At 42.0% G+C, this 17,389-nt stretch overlaps 1 protein-coding gene across 1 annotated transcript in view; it reads left to right on the top strand.

The window, feature by feature from the left end:
• The first annotated feature begins 424 nt into the window (after window positions 1–424).
• The window catches only part of LOC121916618 (cartilage oligomeric matrix protein), a 37,541-nt gene continuing 20,576 nt past the window's right edge, over window positions 425–17,389 (top strand). The window contains 4 exon segments of the mRNA XM_042441910.1: window positions 425–523; window positions 735–1,004; window positions 5,597–5,682; window positions 14,027–14,078. Of these exon segments, the coding sequence (XP_042297844.1) occupies window positions 505–523; window positions 735–1,004; window positions 5,597–5,682; window positions 14,027–14,078 (427 nt within the window). The 5' untranslated portion in view covers window positions 425–504.

The raw sequence follows: 17,389 nt of genomic DNA on the forward strand, positions 1-17,389 counted from the left end.
GCTCGCAGACCAATGCCCAACAATAACAATAAGGGCGGCCAGCTTTTGCCCAGCGGCTATGGTCTGCAGACCTAAGATAGTCTCTTAAAATGTTATAATACTCATTAGTCTGTTTAAAATTTTATAATGATTCCATGCATTTATAATTATCCTATTTTATTTCATTTTACTTTTCCCTCTTTGTCTTTTTAATATAATGTTATAAGTGAAATTTTAAGTATTAACCATTATTGTATGTCATTGCTATTTGTTGACGTTTGGTCCGTTGATTGTAATAAAATAAAATGTTGCAAAACCCATGTTGATGGATTGCAGATCAGCTTCTTTTATTAGTATTAGGGTTAGGCATGAGGAGTTGTGGCCCAACAAAATTATGGAGACTGCAAGTGGCCCACCAATGACTGAAAGAAAGAAAGAAAGAAAGCTGTCTGCCCCAAATAGCTTTCGATCTAAATGTGGCCCAAGGAAGAAGAAATGGGAAAGCAATGCTAACCTGGGAGTAATATGAGCAAAAGATGGCTAGGTCCGTAAGCCAAAGATTTCACAGAGGTGGGGGAAAAATGTAAAGGAAATGCTGCATTACAAATTAATCTGCTTTAATTCTCAATTTTTTCCTGCCGATCTCTGCGCCAGCAATTCAAAAAAGCCATGGGCACCGTAAGGAGTCCTCCCAACGATTTACTCATCCTGTTTATTTTTATAACTTTAATTTCTCTCCCTTTCTGCCAAGCCAGGAGTGACGTCTCCTCCGGCGTCCGAGAGAATAAAAAACTTCAGAGGGAGGAATGTGCGGCTTCATAAAGAGCAAACCGCAAAAGCGGAGGCAAGGCTTTCAGGTCAACAGTTTTCCCCCTGGCTTAGAATAAAAACCCCGAAGAGCTTTAAAAGGTGGATGGTCACTTACTCCGCACATCCTCAGGATCTCAGAATGACTGCTACTCCAAGTTTGATTTTTCTACTCAGCCTCTGCTGTTATGCATCCAGCCAGATGCCCGGCGGAAGAGGTAAGTTAATCCAATTGCCTTATAATTAATTAATAAATAATAATAATAATAATTTATTTCTATCCCGCTTTTCTATTAACAACAATCAAAGTGGCTTGCAGTAAAATCAGTTCGACATACAATACCTAGTAACACATATCACATCCCCGATTTACCTTCCCAGGTTTGTTCGCTCTCAGACAGTCAGAGGAAGACTCGCATGTATTTATGATGGCAACAAATGATATGATATGATGATTGTGATGATTTGATCATCATCAAATTAAACCACTACAACAAGTGACTTGGCTTGAAACACACTATATTATCCAAATATATATTCGCCTGTTACAGACTGCCAAAATAAAGCTGCTTCGGGTCTCTTTGGAGGTATGCTCTTTAAATGATGTATGCATCCTAAGAATCCGGAAGATGCACCAAAGCTGCACTCCAGTGTTTAAGAATGGAGTGTGGCTTTGGTGCGACCTCCGGACTCTTAGGACCCATGCGTCATTTAAATAGCATACCTCCAAAGAGACCCGAAGCAGCTTTATTTTGGCAGTCTGTAACAGGCCATTGATACCTAGATTTTTGGATATGATCTCAGTCCCTGATGGTCTAAAACTCCAGAAACTTTGCATAGGGAATGATCTAACTTTTGGAATCTGTTCTCCCTTATAAACATCTAGTATTTTTCTTGGTTCTATTGAATTAAAATTCTGATTAATAATCACCCAAGGAGTGGATTTTTTTATAATATATGTATTTTATTGTAAATAGGCAAACATGTACATAGTATAACAAGCAATCAAAAAAGTAACAAGTCTCACAACTTTGGATTCCGATCAAAAGATTAGGATCATCTTGATTTCTGTTCTATTTAAAACATTAGATCTTAGCGCAAACCAGTGTTGTCTTTATGGGAAACGAATCAAAAACATCAGAGATCCAGGTGAGAAGATGACTGTTTTCTCCGATTGCCCAGGGACTGTTTTTAAAGTCCATTCGGTGCATTCATTTGGGGTTTCTTCTAACCCCCCTCCATGAAAATCCCCATGTATTGTGGATTAGGAAAAAGGCCCATGTCTTCAAAAGTATTTGTGGATGCAGAATCAAACATTTTCCACGGTACCCAAACTCCGAGAGCCAAAAAGAAGCATCCTTACAAGAGGTGAAATGTTGATGTTGAGTACCCACCAAACCGCCTTGTTTGCAAAAACTGTAATTGACATAAAAGCAATACATTGGTTGGGACAATTTTTATCCCATCTGGTTTTTTGGTTGTTGACAAATACCTTCTCTAAATGGTAGGTGTTTTAACGTTGGGGACATTGTTGATAACTCTTCAGGTTTGTTTTAAAAGAATATCTAAGGCTCTAAGGATATCCTAAAGGATAACTAAAGTTTTCAAAGATGGTTTTAATTTTTAATGTTCTACAAGTTTTGAAAATCTCAGTACTGTGTTGTATGCTTTTATGTGCTGCGCATTGCTTCGGCGGCACTTGTGGTCTGGGATGCGACATATAAATATCATAAACAAATGACTTCTACTTCTGTGTCGCTTTCGGTGATAAACCTTGAATCTGAAGAACTAATATTCCCTCTACCCAGGTAAGGGTTAACATATTTCTAAATATTGGGGGCTCTAATTCCAGCGCTTTATGCCCCGAAGCAATTTCTTTTTTAAAGAATCACATACTCTTATGGTGAGATTAACTTTTGCGCGCTGCATTTAGGTTTTTGGGTGTTCCCCTCCCCAAATCCGATGTCCAGCTGTTGAAGAATGGTGGCGCTGAAGATGGATTTGGCGTGATGATCTCAATGGTGGTTTTTATGTAACTGTTGTTAATACTGTTTATAGTGCTATGGCACATGGCAACTGGAGAAATTATAGGCGACACATCCTTGGAAAATCTTCACATCAACACACCTCCCCAATGAATCCAAATTTGAGAAGAAAGATACGAAAGAAGCATTTAAATCCGAAGCAGATAGTGAGAGCTAGTGTGGTGTAGCTATTGGACTTTGAGTATATACAGCTCTAATTCTCACCAAGGATACTTTGGAGCATTACCTCCTTTGAGCTCCTTGGAGGAAAAGTTACATATTTTGATCCCACCTGTTTTTTGGTTTTTTGTCTGTTTTAAAAAACAACAACCTGTAAATGGCAGATTTTTGAAGGCTGAAGTCTACAGGTGACAGTAGTGTTACCTGAAAGGTTGAAAGCATCTGGGTAAAGATTAAGAGGGAGAGAAACAACAGGGATGTAGTGATGGGGTGTACTATAGACCTTCAAGACAAACTGAGGACTTGGATGATCCCTTCCTGCAACAGATGACCACACATTCATAGAATTTCATAGAATCCTAGAGTTGGAAGAGACCGCAAAGGTCATCCAGTCCAACCCCTTTCTGCCATGCAGGAACTCTCAGTCAAAGCATCCCTGGCAGATGGCCATCCAGCCTCTGTTTAAAGACCTCCAAGGAAGGAGAGATGCAGTAGTAATAGGGGATTTTGACTATCCTGATATTGTTTTGAAGTCAAACTCTGCCAAAAATGCAAAGATATAGCCGTGTTAGTCTGAAGAACCAGTATGTAGAGAGATGTGGTAGCACCTTTGGGACTAAATGAAAGGGAGACGTTGGCGGCATGAACTTTCGTAGACTTAAGTCTACGAAAGCTCATGCTGCCAACTTCTTTCTTTAGTTGATCTCAAAGGTGCTGCCAGATCTCTGTACACTCTGCCAAAATGTAAGGTCCAACGAATTTCTCACTTGCCTTTTGCAGGTGTCCAGAAGATGGAAGAAGCAACTAGGGGATTTATAGGTTTTTGGTGGGTTTTGGGGGCTCTGTGGCCATGTTCTAGAAGAGTTTATTCCTGATGTTTCGCCAGCATCTGTGGCTGTCATCTTCAGAGAATGCTTGCCTGGAAAGGAGTTTGGTATGTATATACTGTGTGACCCTGGGAAGTCAGGAGTATATATATACCCAACTTTCTTCCATGCCAGCATTCTCTGCTGAAGATGCCAAAGCCACAGATGCTGGCAAAACGTCAGGAAGAAACTCTTCTAGAGCGTGGCCACATTGCCCGAAAAACCCACAAAAAACTATGGATGCTGGCAATGAAAGCCTTCGACTTCCCAAACTAGGGGATTTGTTATTTTTGATCTGATCCTAACTAACAGTGACGGTCTGGTTAATGGAGTGGAAGTGGCAGGATCTTTAGATGAGCGTGATCATGTTCTCTTGGAGGTTGTATTACAGCAGAAAGGAGAAGCCAAGCATAGTCAGACATGCATTCCAGATTTTAAGAAAGCTGATTTGAGTAAACTTAAGGAAATACAGGGGGATGATCCCATGGTCAGGAATACTAAAAGAGAAGGGAGTCCATGAGGGATGGACATGTCTTAAAAGTTAAATACTGAAGGCACAATTTCAAACCGTTCCAATGAGGAGGAAAGTGTAATGTCTAGATCAAGGGACATAATAGTGCCATTCTATTCTGCTTTGGTCAGACCTCACATGGAATACTGTGTCCACTTCTAGTTCAAGAGGGATATTAACAAGCTGGAACATGTCCAGCAAAGGACAACCAAAATGGGGAAAGGTCTGGAAACCATGCCTATGAAGAGCAGCTTAGGAAGTTGCATATGTTTAGCCTGGCGAAGGTTAAGAGGTGACATGATAGCCATGTTTGAATCTTTGAAGGGATGTCATGTTGAGGAGGGAGCAAGCTTGTTTTCTGCTGCTCCAGAGACTAGGACTAGCAATGATTAAAGCTACAGGAAAAGAGATACCAGCTAAACACTAAGAAGAACATCCTGACAGTAAGAGCTGTTTGACAGTAGAAGACGCTGCCTTGGAGAATGATGGAGTCTCCTTCTATGGAGGTTTTTTAACAGAGGCTGGATGGCCATCTGTCAGGAGTGCTTTGATTGTGAGTTCCTGCATGGCAGAATGGAGTTGGCCTGGTCAGAGACTTTGGAAGAAAGGTGATACTACAACAGGAGAAGATTGAGTAAGGTGGTCAGCTTTCCAAACTGGGGAAACTCCTGCAGCTTTTTCATAGCCGTGTGGCGTGTCAGACAATCTGCAGGATAGTTTCTCCCTGCTACGATGATGCTTGCGGTGTAAAACAAAAATTGATGTTTAATTTCTGCTGGCTTCACCGCTGTTAGGACGGCACAGGAGCCCTGGTGGAGGTAAAGAAGTTGGCAATCCTAGAATTCAACCTACCGCCGTGTTAATTGGGAGAATCGGTATGTTGAAAGCTCTTGTAGCACCTTTGAGAGACTTATTAAAGAAAGAAATTGGCAATTGGAGCTTTTGTAAACTTGACTCTATTTGGTCAAATGCATCTGAGGAAGTAGACTGAAATCTATGAAAGCTAACGCTGCCAACTTTTTTCTTTAGCTAGTCTCAAAGGTGCAACAAGATCTCTCTACAAACTGATCCTAGAAAAGAGTTTAGGCTACTGTTCCAACTCACAGTGAAGAGGGATGGAAAAAGCAGAAAAATAGGGGCATCTTTTTCTAAGTCGGCAGAAGTTACATAAGACACAGAAGGGGATTTGTTCTCTCATCCCCTAAGACCTGGCATTTGTTTCATTGCAGGAGGAGACTTTTCACCCCAAATGTTGTCAGAGATGAGAGAGACAAACCAGGTGCTGAGAGAAATCACAGAATTGCTGAAACAGCAGGTAAGAAAAAACGGCCTCGTGTCTCTCTTTGTGTTGGAAATACCTCTTTGCACGCATATCCCGCAGTCAACAAATAGTAACAATAATACCACCCTGCTTTTCCCCCAGCTCTGACGCAATGTGGCTTACAACAGCTTTTTAAAAAATAGCTTAAAATTCACAAGATACAAAAAGTTATAAAGTGATTAAACGATCAAAACATTAAAACCAGTTAAAGCCATCGAAGCACTGGAAACCCAGCACAATAAACATTTGTTGTTGTTGTTAACTGCTCTCGAGCGGATCTCAACTCTGGACATCTCCAAGAGCCCCTGCCTCCATTACTCTGCTTAGTTCCTGTACATTCATATCTATGATCTCCTTAATAGAGTCCGTCCATTTAGCATGCAACCTTCCTCTCTTTCTACTTCCCTCCACCTTTCCTAGCATTATTGTTTTTTTCCAGTGAGTCCTCCCTTTTCATGATGTGTCCAAAGTACAACAGCCTCGGTTTTGTCATCCTGGCTTCCAAGGGAATTTATGGCTTGATCTGCTCTAAGACCCATTTAGTTGTCCTTTTGGCTGTCCATGGCATCCTCAGCCCTCTTCTCCAGCCGCACATCCCCAATGAATTTATTTTCTTTCTATCTTGTTTCTTAACTGTCCCTCTCTCACATCCATCCATGGCAACAGGGGATACAGTGGCTTGTACGATTCTGACTTTTGTGCGCAAGTATATATCTTTGCATTTTAGGATTTGGATCTGGTTCATTCATAGCTGCTCTCCCCATTCTTAATCTTCTTCTGATTTCCTGGCTGCAGTCCTCGTTTCTATCAATGTTCAATCCCAGATATGTAAATTCCTTTACTGTTTCTATTTCCTAATTGTCGAGGTTGAATTTGCGTAGATTCTCCATGGTCATTATCTTTGTTTTCTTTATGTTCAACAGTAAGCCTGCTTTTACACTTTCTTCCTTGGACTTTCTTAGTAGTTGTTCCAGGTCTTTGAGGCTTTCTGTTAGTAGTATAGTGTCATCTGCATACTTTACATTGTTGATATTCCTTCCTCCTATTTTCACTCCTCCTTCTTCAATGTCCAGGCATGCTTTTCTTACAAGATGTTCTGCCTATAAGTTAAACAGGTAGGATGATAAGATGCAGCCTTATCTGACCCCTTTGCCAATCGGGAACCATTCTGTTTCTCCATGTTCTGTTCTGATAGTACAGATTCCTCATCAGGACTATTAGATGTGTTTTCACTCCCATGTCTTTAAAGGCGTTTCATAGCCTTTCATGATCTATGCAGTCAAAGGCTTTGCTATAATCTATAAAGCACATGCTGATTTTCTTTTAGCATTCCCTGGTGTGCTCCATTAGCCATTGTATGTTTGCAGTGTGGTCCCTGGTGCCTCTGCCTTTCCTGAGATCTCTCTCTCCATTTATGGTTGGAGTCTATGTTGCAGAATTTTGAGCATGATTTTGCTTGCATGGAAGATTAGTGCTATGGTCCTATAGTTGCAGCAGTCTTTTGTGTCTCCCTTTTTGTGGATGGGGATGTATATGGATGGTTTCCAATCAGTTGGCCATAGTTACGACATATATAATTCAGCACATTCTTTAGGCCAAGCCTTGTACAATCAGTCTTCAAAGGCCTGTCGAAACAGAAAAGTCTTGACAATCTACAATCTACAGAGAACATGGAAGATGGAGGATGGAGGGTGCCCATCTAACTTCTCTGGGAGGCAAGTTCCAGGTCCTGGGGGCCACCACTGAGAAGGCCCTGTCTCTCCAGTGTTCCTGCCAGGTATAGCGCTGAGGGCAACGGGAGAAAGACAAGGGACTTCCCAGCCGATCTCACAGCATGGGCTTAGTTCATAAGCAATAATACGGTCCTTCAAATAATCTGGACCTGAGCAGCGTAGGGCTTTATAGGTCAAAACCAGCACTTTGAACTGAGCCCAGAATGGACTGGCAGCCAGTAGAACTGCTGTATGCTTCATGTGGCACACAAGCATTTCTCTCCTGCTTCAAAATCTCTTACCAGTTGGATATGCCTGTATGAGTTTTGTAAATGCCATTTGAGTACTGGACCTTTATTTATTTACCTGTCTTAAATCAGCACTCCACAAACACAGTATTTTTGACTTAAGAGTCCAGCTCTTCACAGAGTAGGTTTTATTTTGCTGATTTGCTCTATTTTAAGCGCACAACTGACTGCCCTGTGTATAGGTTTTGCTTAGATCCAACATCCTCTCGTGTCTGCCAAGGTTTCATTTTTCTGGTTAAAAATATATCGCCCTGTCCATGGTCCAGGAAAAGGATTGTAGGATTTCATACGCACAAAGAAAAATTTTGATATAATAAACACATGTAGTAATCCCCTTAAACATCAATTTGTAGCACAGTGAAGCCTAAAAATTCTTTCAACCAGTTAAAAGTGCAAAGGCCTAAATCTAATTGTTAGTTGTAATTAGCTTAAACTCATTGCACAAACAGAATTTAAATAAGTGTTGACTTAGCAAATTCCCATTCATTCAGCAGGTCTGTTCTAGCATCAACGTCAGGTATCTCTTCTGTAAGAAAGGATTCAAAAAGCATTATGGATACTAAGCAGAATAGAAGGAAAAGCAATAGATTTTCATCTTACCTTTCTTTGTCTGTTATTTTTTGTTTATTAAAAATGTGTACATGGCAAGTGAGATTATAGGTCTAGCTTTTTGGGGCTGCACATTTTCTAGGGTTAGGGACACAAGAGCCATGAATGTGGGGAAAAACGCAAATTTAAAAAAAAACCCTTTTTAGGCATTTGTAGGCCCTCCAGTGCAACTCTAATGCTCAACATCTGCCAGAAGTTGTCCATAGACTTGCACTGGAGGACCTACAAATGCTTAGTGAAGTGTTCTCTCTAGGAATTTCTAGGCCCTCCAGCTTGGTTTCTGCAGACATTGCCCATAGAGTTGAGCTGGAGGACCTAGAGATTCCTAGAGATTGGTCAAATCCGTGAATAATCAAATCCGCAAAAGTCCAAGTTGCGAATGTGGAGGGCTGACAGTAGCTCTGTATTTAAGAGGAAGGAAATGGCAAAACCACCTCTGAGGATTTCTTGCCTAAGAAAACCCCATGAAATTCATGGGGTCACCGTAAGTCAATGGGTGCCTTGAAGGCACACACACAAACACAACATCTGCAGTCATTTGGGCACTTTCCAGGAGGCGGTTTTGTCCTTGGACCTGCCAGAGTCTGCTTTGTCCGGCTGCCTCTTGTGTAACACCACATTCCAGTCTCTCTTTCTTCCGCCCGGGTTGCTGCCCTCCTTGCCAGCTAAACTGGAAAAGCAGACAACGTCGTGGTGCCAGGACAAACTTGGTGTGAGTGGGGAGGGCTCTGGAAGTTGACCATGAGGCTTTTATTCCTCTCCACCCAGCTCTTGCTTGGCTTCCCCCCATACCTTCATACCCTCCAACATTTTCTGGCAGACCGATTTCATCCATTCGCAAGGCAACCTCTTCTGCATCTTGCATTTGGGAAGAGAGTGTTATAGACTCCTTACAGGGCCGGGACTTGGAATCATAGAATCGTAGAGTTGGAAGAGACTGCAAGGGCCATCCAGTCCAACCCCATTCTGTCATGCAGGAACTCTCAGTCAAAGCATTCCCATTGACAGACACCCATCCATCCTCTGCTTAAAGACTTCCAAGGAAGGAGACTCCACCAAAATCTCCAAGGAAGGAGTGTGTTCCACTGTCGAAAAGCTTTTAAGCTTTTACTGTCAGGAAGTTCCTCCTAATGTTGAGCTGGAATCTCTTTTCCTGGAGCTTGCATCCATTGTTCCGGATCCTGTTCTCTGGAGCAGCAGAAAACAAGCTTGCTCCTTCCTCAATATGACATCCTTTCAAGTATTTAAACAGGGCTATCATATCACCTCTTAACCTTCTCTTCTCCAGGCTAAACATCCCCAGCTCCCTAAGTCATTCCTCATAGGGATTCATGGTTTCCAGGCCCTTCACCATTTTAGTCGCCCAAGAAGAATAATCCAAGATTCATACTCCCAACTATGCCAATTTAGCAGGAACAACAAAGATCATCAGACCCGGGAACAGAGCAAATCCCGTATTTATCCTGTCTATGACAGCGACTGTGCGAAAGACATTCACATATTTACATTGATCCTGTCATTAAACTGACAGTGAAGTGGAATTACATTAATGTGTTCTTTGGTTAATACAAAATGAAGGGCAAGGATGGGACAATTCCACTTCAATATCAGGGCAATGACAGGTTAAGCTTGATGGTATGTGAAAGTCTTTCGCGTGATTGTGGTCATTTGAAGGTTAATGACGGGATGCTGACAGGATAAGCGTGACATCGTATGAAAATCTTTTCATGGTCACGCTATAAGGATGAGAAAAGGACGTCACGTCCCCCGTCTGATCATCTCCAGTGCCAATGATTCCTTTCTTCTGTATTAGAGGGACGTTTTCAGCGAACTGAGCACAGGGATCGCATAAGCCCTTGTGGGGAGGGATTAGGAGAATCTTTATCCCATGTACTCTTTTTCTGTACATTTTATAATGGTGACAGATTAAGACTAGTTGCACCTCTTTAAAGGAAGTTCCCAAGTAGAGCTTTAGAATGGTATCTTATATATTTGCTAGAAGATACTGGGGGGAAAAGGTAACAGAAGAGGTTACGAAGTTCTTTTTTTCTGCAGCCAAAACTGGAAGGGCCATGTTCCATAAACATTAATAATTTAAGGATGGCCTTCCTGGTCCAAATTATATGAGATGCTAAATGGGAGCCATAGCCTCAGGAGTAGTAGGCTACCAAAAACCCCCACTTAACCTGGGATATTCGATACCATGTTATTTCCTGAGTTTTCCTGACGGATCCACATTGGTCCGCATCTTTGGCAGTGTGAATACACTTCCGAATTGATTTGGATCATTCCATATCGTTCAAGGGAACGGAGGTGGATCCATTTTAATCCCGAAACGATGGCATGTATGAATATCACAAGGGTTAAAATGACTCGGATTGATTCGTAAACCCGAAACATAATGGGAACAGTGATCCCGATATGCATCAGTGTGGCGATCTGCATCTCCTTGAGACTAAAAAACTGAGTGTGAATGCCCTCCAAAGTCTGTGATAAATAGTGGTTAGAATGCAAGGCTGGGATTTGTTCGATCCTGAACCTTGAGACTCAGAAGCTGACCTTGCGTCAGTCAGTCTCTCAGCCTGATCTACCTCACAGGGCTGTTGTGACAATAAAACCCAGTGCCTGGGGAGGAGAGCCATATACACAACCTTAATTTCCTTGGTGGAAAAGCAGGACATAACCCCTTTCCCAGAAATAAGGGGATCTCATAAACAACTCCCCTGACTTCCCCATTGACTTGCAACTGTACTCTTTTTCTTCTTTGACATTTAAGAAAAATCCTTTTTTATGCATTTCCCTCCTCTAAAAGAAGGCTTGGAACATGCTTTGCTTTGTGGCACAAAGGTGCTGCTCATTTCCTTTGCAATGTACAAACCTTCCTTCTTCTCCCCTCCCACCCATAATATGACTTTGGCAGAAGAAGGAAAATCTCCACTTTTCAGAGGGCTGCGTTGACCAGGTTTACAACAAGCTCTGGATTCAATTAAATGCCTTTAAAAATACAAACAAACCCAAACTCGGCCTCACAAACCCTTGGCGATTCTTTAGTTGTGCGCCACATTGCTATGGCTCTTTGCAGTCCTCCTGCTCTCTGCCAGCAGAGATGAGTACCTCCCTTGTGTCGAAAACAGGCAAACCCAAATCATCGGAGCTGGGAAAAGTTAGCTTTTTGGTCAATGACTCCCATGATCAAGCGGCTTTTTGTGGCCAGCGGTCGTGCCGACTGGAGGCTTCTGGGTGTTGTTAGCTAAAAAAAAGTAACTTTCCCCAATGGGGTGATGAAACCGTGGGCCATGTTCAGTTGCTGGGCTGTTAATGTATTTATTTATTTATTGTATACCACCTTTATCCCAGTATGTACAGAGATCCTGTAGCACCTTTGAGACTAACTCAGGAGACGTTGGCAGCATCAGCTTTTGGAGACTTAGATGATCACACAGTGTTATAAAACGGGAGAAAAATGGTACTCGCTCGTCGTTATTGTGCAAAGATTTTCACATGATGTCGTGCTCATCCAGTACTTCTCTTGTGAATAACCAAGAATCATAGAAGCATAGAGTTGGAAGAGACCGCAAGGGTCATCCAGTCCAACCCCATTCTGCCATGCAGGAACTCTCAATCAAAGCATCCCCGTTGACAGATGGCCATCCAACCTCTGTTTAAAGACCTCCAAGGAAGGAGACTCCACCATAATCTCCGAGGAAGGAGTGTGTTCCACTGTTGAACAGCCCTTACCCTCAGGAAGTTCCTAATGTTTAGGTGGAATCTCTTTTCCTGGAGCTTGCATCCATTGCTCCATTGGATCCTATTCTTTGGAGCAGCAGAAAACAAGCTTGCTCCCTCCTCAGTATGACATCCCTTCAAGTATTTAAACAGAGCTATCATATCACCTCCTAACCTTCTCTTCTCTAGGCTAAACATCCCCACCTCCCTATGTCGTTCCTCATAGGAGATGGTTTCCAGACCCTTCACCATTTTAGTCACCCTCCTTTGGACACATGGCTCCAGTTTCTCAATGGCCTTTTTTAATTGTGGGGCCCAGAACTGGACACAATATTCCCGGTGGGGCCTGACCAGAGCAGAATAGAGGGGCACTATTACAGTCTGCCCTTCCCTTACGCAGGGGATCCTTTCTGGATCCTCCCGCGTAAAGGAAAAACATGGATGTTCAAGCCTCATTCAAATGAGTGGGGCTTGTGCCTGCGGAGGCGTGGTGGTGGCATACAGGGCACATGCTTCTGGCGCACACCTCCCTCACTTCTGTTGTGGCTTCCAGCATATACTGGAATCCATGTAAAATGCGCCCGCATATAACACAGGTGCACTGTACTTCCCTTGATCTAGACACTATACTTTTATTGATGCAGCCTAAAATTGCATTGGCCTTGTTAGCTGCTGCATCACACTGTTGACTCATGTTCAATTTGTGGTCTATTTGGATTCCAAGATCCCTTTCACACGTATAAGTCTCCTCAAGCCAGGTGTCCCCCATCCTATATCTATGCATTTCATTTTTCTGCCCTAAGTTCAGTACCTTACATTTCTCCGTGTTAAATTTCTTTTTGTTAGCTTTGGCCCAGCTTTCTAGTCTGTTCAGGTCATTTTGAATCTTGATCCTGTCCTCTGGAGTATTAGCTATTCCTCCTAATTTGGTGTCATCTGCAAATTTGATAAGTATTCCCCCAATTCTGTCCTCCAAGTCCTTGATAAAGATGTTGAATAGCCCTGGGCCCAGGACAGAGCCCCACTGGACTCCCCACTGGTCACTTCTCTCCAGGATGAAAAGGAGCCATTGTTGAGCACCCTAATATCATATTGACGGGGAAACTCCGGGAACGGCTTGCCAATAACGCTTTATTTGCACCATTGCACATGTGCGGAAGCTAACAATGATGCAATTGCACTATTGTGTAAACTCCCAGAATAATTTTTCACAATCTAGAAATGGAAAGCGTCTTTCAGTTGCGGAATGCTAAAGCACCATTGTAGCGTTACTGGTTTGTTGTTATAGCGCGATTGCAAACCTGCATGGAAATGTATATTCTCATAGCGCTACTGTCTGTTCATTGCCAACAACAGGATACTTGTGGGATAGTTCTGGAATTGATCATAGTGTGAGTTGAGGAAGTAGATTAAAGTCACGCTCAACGTCTTTCTTTCAGTCGTCAGTCACCAGGAGAAGCTGGACATCACACATAAAGGCATACTGAGGTTAGGGGAGGGGAGTGAGTGAGTGCTACACGCTACAAGATCTCTCTGAATACTGGTTTTACAAACTAACATGGCTATATCTTGGGGGTTTATTGCAGTGTGAGACCCAGTTTTGGGGCTCTCAGAGCCCCTAATGCACCTCAAATGACCTCAAACATCCTGTAGGAGGCATGGGAATATACAGTCGTCCCTTCTGACTCGCAGGAGATCTGCTCTGGACCACCCCCACGAATCCGGAAAAACACCAATATTGGAGTCACCATTGGTTTCCATTGTCTACATCTCTATCATTCATGTTCCTCCTTTCTTTCCATTCTGTCCTTTTTTTCTAAGAGGCTCTAAACATTGCAACCTTTCCTCACAGGGAAGCTGCAACAGGCCCTTGACCATTTGCAGAGTTCATTGGCAGAAGACAACTTTTTGTGTGTATTTGAAACCCGTTCACCAGAAGCTATAAACTTGCTTTCCCATTTGTTTCTTTGCGATTTCTCCTAGATCAAGGAGATCACCTTCTTGAAGAACACAGTCATGGAATGTGATGCTTGTGGTAAGTCAGTCGAATGGTGCATGCATCTTATCCTGTATAGACCTTTTTTAATAGGTCACTTTTATTAGTTTTTCTCCATCGTGTGTGTGTGTGTTTATGTCTGTGGAAAAAACACGAATCGGTCAAGCAATACAAAAACTAAACCAGCACATTAGCAAACAAAAATAAATATAGCATGCCCTTATGTATACAATAGATAGTAAAGTGCCAACTCCTATGTATTATTCGTCTTACATCTCCCTTTCCTAATTTCTGTTCTGTGGGATATCAATAAGTAAAGAGCATATATATATATATATATATATATATATATATATATATATACACACACATACAACAACATATTTCTTTATTCCACCTCTTTCAGTTGTTATTCCTGTTTTGTTGGTTTCTTTTACACTTATTTCTGCATTCCTCCCCTATCTGTTCATAATAGAGATGTCTATACATCTTATTCCGTATCTTGTTATTTACCAGCCGTTTTTAAATATAGAATATTTTAAATATAGAATAAATATCCTTCCTGAATTACCACAGAATCATAGAATCGTAGAGTTGGAAGAGACCGCAAAGGCCATCCAGTCCAACCCCATTCTGCCATGCAGGAACTCTCAATCAAAGCATCTCCATTGACAGATGGCCATCCAACTTTGTTTAAAGACCTCTAAGGAAGGAGACTCCATTACACTCCAAGGAAGGAATGTGTTCAGAGTCTATACATTCCCAGTTATCTTCAAAATGTAGATTTATTGATCCTGCATAGACTTATGAGGGAATTGGTGAGGTATTAAAAAGGTTGGGCATCCAGCCTCTGTCTGAAATACATCACTGCAAAGGTGCCCAGAGGATTTCACTCTCCTCCTGCCAGCCATCTTGCAAAAGGCTTGGCATCATTTATTATTATTGTTGTTGTTGTTGTTTACTTATATAGCACAGTAAATTTTACGTGGCACTTTACATAGTCATCAAACAAGAGAAAAACCTACCTGCGGCGTGCAATCTAAAATCAGAAAACAACGAAATGATCACGTAATGACTTACCATTAAAATAACTCCAAAACAGTGGGCTTTAAAAACAGTTTACACTAATATATACTTATCTAATGGTCAAAATCGACATCATTTCAATGCCAAGTTAAAACCTGTCTTTTTATTAAAGCCTTAAAGCCTAACTGATTTTATCCAGGCGCCATATGTTCTATGCCTGTACTAAATAAAATGGTTTTAACTGTATATATCAAATATACTATTTGATATATTTTTAATTTGTTTATGGATTTAAATTTATTTTATCGTTAGCTGATCTTTGGATATATGATGGGATTATAAATATTGTGATAAATAAATACCTAAAATGACAACAAGGGAGAAGAGTATAAGGGATTCTTTTGCAACCTGGCTTCTGTTCTCTTACTCCCAGGTGCATCCATCCAGGTGTTGCTAACTCCACCTGAGGTGCGGCCTCTTATTGCCCAGCAATGCAGAACTGGGCGTCTGCTGCTGTTTCCACCTCATTGATGCTGAAACTTAGGAAAAATCAAAGCGGAGTAACAATGGAGTTTATCACACGTGAGGAATTTCTCTTAATTTCGAATGAAAAGAAAGTGGGGCCAGAATGCATTTATGTAAAGTCCCTAGTTTAGCGAAATTACGTGAATGCTCATTGCATTCGAACTGGCTTCCCATTGCCCCAAAACAGCATGCCGTTGCCCGAATTTGTGTGTGGCAGTCTATGACGCAATAACGTGAAACCCCATGACTGCGCTTGGACTGACTTCCCATTGCCCGAATTTGTGTGTAGGGGGTTATCACGCAATAACGTTAAACCCCATGATTGCGTTCAGATTGCTATTGGATTATACTTCCAATTCCCCTTGTCTGATAAACTCCAGTGTTATTCTTCCTCCAAGTTGCGGGAGACAAAGCATCATGTGCATCCTGCACTGAATACTGTATATACTCAACTATAAGACAACCTCATGCATACATTTTGGGGGCCAAAGTTATGAATTTTGATATGACCCATGGATAAGCCGAGGGTAAAATTTAGGGGCATATAACAAAGGATATAAAGAGCAAAGCAAAGGAGAACGATGCCGCAGAACTTACAAAATTCCAGCAGGCATAACCTTATGTATTCATACTAAAGGCTGGATGGATGAGGGAATAGAAGGAGATCAGTGCTTCCAGGACAGATTATATTCTTGCCTTTCACCAGACGATGGTTGCTTTTTTATTATTATTACTATTAGAATTAAAGTACAGTTCTTACATTACCCATGGATAAGTCAACTCTGTTCTTTGGGCCAATTTGTTGACTAAAATCTCTAGACTTATACATGAGTATATACAGTAAGTTCCAGACAAAGAAGATATTTGCTATTCCAGGGTTCTTCTTATCAACATTTTGTGACACTCAGGAAGCACGTTTTTCAATGTTTTCAAATACTCTATCCCGTTCCCAGTTAGCGCATGGGATGTGTGTATGCGGATGTATCTTGGGCACAAGGGAAAGCAAGGTGGAGAACATGAGCAACACACGACAGAACAGTGAAATTATACAGTCAGACCTCCGTATCTGGACCCTCCCCATGGATACCATCATTCACACATGCTCAAGTCTCATTTTAGCGAGTGGTGGAGCTGCACGCATGTGGCTGCTCATGCGGCTGTGCCATTAAGAAAAATGGGGGCTCACCGTCCTTGGATGGTTAAATCCATGGATGGCAAGTCTGCCGATACAGAAGGCGGACTGTAGTCTCCAACCATCCTAGAATCATAGAATCCTAGAGTTGGAAGAGACTCCAAGGGCCCTGATCCAGTCCAACCCCCTTCTTCTGCCATGCAGGAACTTTCAATCAAAGCATCCTCAACAGATGGCCATCCAGCCTCTGTTTAAAGACCTCTAAGGAAGGAGACTCCACCATAATCTCCGAGGAAGGAGTGTGTTCCACTGTCAAACAGCCCTTACTCTCAGGAAGTTCCTAATGTTGAGCTGGAATCTCTTTTCCTGTACCTTGCCTCCATTGCTCCACTGTGTCCTATTCCCTGGAGCAGCAGAAAACAAGCTTGCTCTCTCCTCAATGTGACATCCCTTTAAGTATTTAAACAGAGATATCCTATCATCTCTTAGCCTTCTCTTCTCCAGGCTAAACATACTTAGCTCTCCTCATAGGGCTTCATGGTTTCCAGACCCTTCACCAGCTCCAGTTTCTCAACGGCCTTTTTGAATTGTGTTTCCCAAAACTGGACACAATATTCCAGTTGAGGCCTGACCAAAGCAGAATAGAGTGGCACTATTACTTCCCTTG

This window comes from Sceloporus undulatus, chromosome 10 (genome assembly GCF_019175285.1).
Source record: "Sceloporus undulatus isolate JIND9_A2432 ecotype Alabama chromosome 10, SceUnd_v1.1, whole genome shotgun sequence".
NCBI lineage: Eukaryota > Metazoa > Chordata > Lepidosauria > Squamata > Phrynosomatidae > Sceloporus > Sceloporus undulatus.